This window comes from Triticum dicoccoides, chromosome 7B (assembly GCF_002162155.2).
Source record: "Triticum dicoccoides isolate Atlit2015 ecotype Zavitan chromosome 7B, WEW_v2.0, whole genome shotgun sequence".
NCBI lineage: Eukaryota > Viridiplantae > Streptophyta > Magnoliopsida > Poales > Poaceae > Triticum > Triticum dicoccoides.
This window is the reverse complement of record NC_041393.1, coordinates 388977452-388981994: the sequence shown is the minus strand read 5'-3', so window position 1 is coordinate 388981994 and position 4543 is coordinate 388977452. Positions and strand designations below refer to the sequence as shown.

The window sequence follows — 4543 nt, the reverse complement described above, 5'->3', positions numbered from 1 at the left end:
GGTTACCTCCCCCTCCATGCACTCCTCCCCGCCGCCAGTGGACAGCCAAATCTGGTGCATTGCAGCTATCTATGCACGCCGCGCCCGTGCCGATCCACCCATGGCGCCGCCCGCGCTGATTCAGCCAAGCCCCGGGAACCTAGCTAATCCCCTCCAAAGGCTAGGCTCTCCTCCCTCCAACGCCGCCTCTCTCTTCCTCCCTATTCTTTGTTGCCGCTCAAGCTCGCGCACAGAGCGCTGCCATGGCCACGAGTCATCAGCCACCATGGCGAACGACCACAAACAGCCCCGCCTCGTTGCCTTAAAACCTCGACTCGATGCGCTACTTCGAACAGACACGTAAATAGAACGTAGGAGGTCCGACGGGGACGAGTTCGTTGTCTTACTCCGGTTCGGCCGCCGCCGCGTCACCTTCAAATTCGTCGGCTCTACCGCACCCCGGCCACTTCCGTTCTCCTGGTATGCTGTGAGACATCTCTGCTGAGCTCCTGGACATTCCCCCTTCGACCTCTCCGACCTCGAGTGCACTCGCCCGCCACGCCATGCTCTGACAGCCGTTGGCGAGCTCTGTGGCCTCGAATCTGACCGTCCTCGGCACCCCAATGACCTTCCTCGGCCTCGTGGGCCTCCCTTGGTCACGACACTCTTCCCCATGCTCTGGCCGCGTCAAGCTCATCCCCATGCCTGCAAGAAAAAGCTCCCCAACGGCCGCCCAGAAGTTGTTTGATGAAATGCCCCATAGAAATAGAGATGGGAAGAAGATGGCCGTTTACTCATAGACAGGTGGGTTCCGCGTCTTATTTGCCACATCAGTCGGTCAAACTTTTTGGTCTTCGCCATGTCAGCCTGACATGCAGGCCCTACTTGTCGGGTTCGCTGTTTTCTGGAGCAATCTCGACGATTAGTGCTCCGCGTTACTGGTTAGGCACAGAGTTGGTGGTTTTTTGTGCCCTGAAACAAATGTGGCATCAAGTTGTGACCCTAGCCTCAAGTGTGATGGTTTTGAGTAAATAACTCACGATTCTTCTATGTTGCTTCTAAGTATGCTGGTTTTCTGATCAATGATGTGCTTGAGTCTGAGTTTTGAAGTTTTCCACATTTATAGAGCTCGGCCTCTATTTGGTATTTTCGTGAAATATACTACTGCATTAAAAGTTGGACGAAACATATGTTACTCCCTCTGAATTAATAGACGCAGCCTCTATACAATGTTGCTTCTTTTGTATAGAGGTTGCGTCAATTAATTTAGATAAGAGGAATTATTACGATCTCTTTTTTATGTTGCCCCCCTTTAAATACCCCTTCACTCTTTTACCAGCCCGATTATCGTCCCACTTTTGCATTTCCCGACCTGCGTGCACCCGAAGCAGAAGCAGCGAGAGCCGAGAACGCCCGCCCATCGCCCGATTTCATCCAGCCAGCCTCAACCAGCCGTAAGTTCTTCTCCTCCCTTCCGCTGCTGGCCATGCGAGGGACCATAATCCGAACGAGTTGTTGTTCCGATCTCGAGCCCGTTCGTCGCAGTGCAGCATCGCTAGCTCTTCTTGGTTTCTTGCTGCGCGTTTGCCAAGATTTTCGCTTCCCGTGTGGTTTGATGCTGATCGTCGTTGTGCGTGCAGGCAACCTGTTCGAGAAAATGCTTCAGGCGGGCGCGGGGCGGGGGCCGCCGCACGACGCGGCAGCGGGGGCCACCGGCGCGGGAGGCGGTGGACGCGACCGCATCAGCGACCTCACGGACGACCTGTGCCACCACGTCTTCTCCTACATGAAGGCGTGGGAGGTGGTCCGCACGAGCGCGCTCTCGAGGCGGTGGCGCCGCACCTGGGCCTCCGCGCCGTGCCTCGACATCCGCTGGCTGTGCGCCTGCTCCCGCCGCGTTGACCAGGATTGGTACGCCGAGTTCGTCAAGCACCTGCTTCTCCGGCGGGACCGCAAGCCGTTGAACACGCTCCGGCTGCACTGGAACCACGACGACGCCAACACGTGGATCGTTCATGCTCTCAGGCGCAATGCCACAGCTATCCAGCTCTCCGCCAAGCATCACCGCCCAATCCTCAAGCTGGATTGCACGGTCTTCCTTTCTGGCAACCTCAACATCTTGCAGCTCGCCAACGTGTCCTTGCACAGCCGCTCCCTCTCGGGGCTCCGTTCTAGGTGTACTTCTTTGGAAGAACTAGAGCTCAGGAAAGCTCTCATATTTGCCTCGGAGATTCGATCAACCTCACTCAAGCGTTTGACTATGGTCAACTGTGGAATCTTTAACGGCCTCACGGTTGACGCTTCGAACCTTGCAGCCCTGCGATGCATCAGACCTCGCAGTTTTGTTCCTCAGATCGAGAACTCGGGGTCACTAGTGACGGCCACTATCATGCTTGATGACGCTTGCTTGCAACATGCTCGCCCATGGTCAGTACAGGATGATGAGAACGATGGCGACACATATACTGATGCTGAGGACTCTGACATCAATGAATCTCAATCTCAATCTGATGATGATAGCTGTGCAGTTGCTGATGAGCATGCAAGGGATCGTGAGCATCATGGAAGCGGTGATATTGTAGTTTATGGTGGCAAACGTATTTTTCACAGCCTCTCGAATGTCAGAACAATGAACTTGTCAGCTCATCGAGGAGAGGTACGTTTAGTCATGTCGCTGATGCTATCACCTTCTCGTTCTTTTATGCTTTCTGCATGGGAAGGGGGTAAGGGGTTAGAGTACTATCGTGAAATGTAATGCGTGAATAACATTTTGGTATTTCTTCTTCTGGTGGTGAATCTCTCAAGTCATTATGAATCTGTCTAGATGAAGAACTGAAATTACATCGTTGAGACGTATATTAGCTTTAGCATTACCTTGTAAACTTTGGTCAAAGTCCGCATATTAGTTTTGGTCAAATATATTAACATATACAATAACAAAAATATTAACTTTGGTCAAATATATTAGTTTCAATTTAGTCCGCATATTAGATTTGGTCAAAGTCAAGCCTTGTAAACTTTGATAAAGTTTATAAACAAAAATATTAACATATACAATAAAAAATCAATACCATTAGATTCATTATTGAATGTATTTTCACGTCATATAGATTTATTATGATAAATGTTTATATTTTTTTCTATAAACTTGATCAAACTTTACGAAGTTTGACTTCAGTCAAACCTAATACGCAGAGTAAATAAAAACGGGGGGAGTATCATTTTACTAGTGGATCAGCCTATTGGATAGTTGCCTACTGCAAGAAAAAAGAACATTGAAGTTACTACCTTCAGAGTCTTAACATCTTATCTCTACAAAGGTTTCAACCACTAGTCTCTGGCTTTTTGAACTTTGAGCCTAACTTACTGTTTGCTCTTTGGTGTCCTACGTGATATCTTAAATATGAAATGCCATAGAACTAGCTTGGTTGGTTATTTTCTAGTCGGTAGATCTAACATGTGCCCTAGATGTCACATGTCAGTGGACCATCAGTACCAACTTCAACACTAATGTGCAGGTTCTGCTGACTACGGAACTGGAGAACTGCCCTGTGTTCGAAAACCTGAGGACCCTATCCCTTGGTGAATGGTGTATAGATAGCGAGTTTAATGCATTATCAACCATGCTTGAGAAATCTCCCAACTTAGAGAACCTTTTCGTTCACCTCGAGAAGGTATGCACAATGTATTACTTTGATGAATGTTTGCTACGAGAGTTTAAGCATGTGGCCAATCCTTTACACCGGTTCATTGTTCTATACAAGGCCTGCAACAGCAGAGATAACAGCAACCCAAGTGAAACATCATGTACTTACAACAACCTGAAGGTGAAGATCTCATATTCAGGGGATGGCATGATTGCCCGTCAGCTCGAAGACTTCTTCCGCACCAATAATGGCTCATGGGAGAAGCGCAAGGCGCAAGGCAAAGCTGCCGAGAGTTCAGCGAAGCAGAGGAGGATAAGGAGCCCAGAGGGAGGGCAAGGTGGTGGGAACTAGGTTGATGTTGTTGCATACTGCTTCTAGACCAGGGCCAGCTTGAGCTTGTTGCTGTTCCACTGTGTCAGTAAGACAGTAAAATATGGCGCTGGGGTAAAATTGCAATTTGCACCATTGATCAAATGTCGAACATGGTAAATGGCACAGGTGCATCGGCATCAACTTGTTAGTACTGGTAAGTCAGTAGACGTGTCTGTTTGTTTGTTCCATGGAAACGGTAGATAAAACTGTATAGTGGCTCTGAAGCTTGCGGTCTTCTCACAAGGAGCAGTGCATGGAGTGACTGGCACTGAATGAGCCTGGAGCTGCAAACTGACCTGAGTTCTGGAATGCTGTTGAATGGTTGGTGACCTGAGTTTCTGAAATTCGACCAGTAAATGTCTATAAAAGTCATGTGCCATTTTCATTATTAGATTTTGCATGAATGAATGGTACTTTTATCGTATTTCATTTTCTCAAAATTTACTGACATGCAAACTCTGTCAGATGTGCATACTTGGATACCATATCAAATGGAAAAATAACAAGCAAGTATGAACTGAGCTAGCATATTGTCAAACAGTTAC

The 4543-nt window shown here is 48.4% G+C and overlaps 1 protein-coding gene across 1 annotated transcript; it reads left to right on the top strand.

Moving 5' to 3' along the window:
- Nucleotides 1–1465: 1465 nt before the first annotated feature.
- On the top strand, nt 1466–4346 carry LOC119340601 (F-box/FBD/LRR-repeat protein At5g22660-like). Its single transcript, XM_037612527.1, has 3 exons — nt 1466–2635; nt 3498–3653; nt 3744–4346. Exons 1-3 carry the CDS (start codon nt 1466–1468, stop codon nt 3975–3977), a joined length of 1560 nt encoding a protein of 519 aa, XP_037468424.1. The 3' UTR covers nt 3978–4346.
- Nucleotides 4347–4543: the final 197 nt, after the last annotated feature.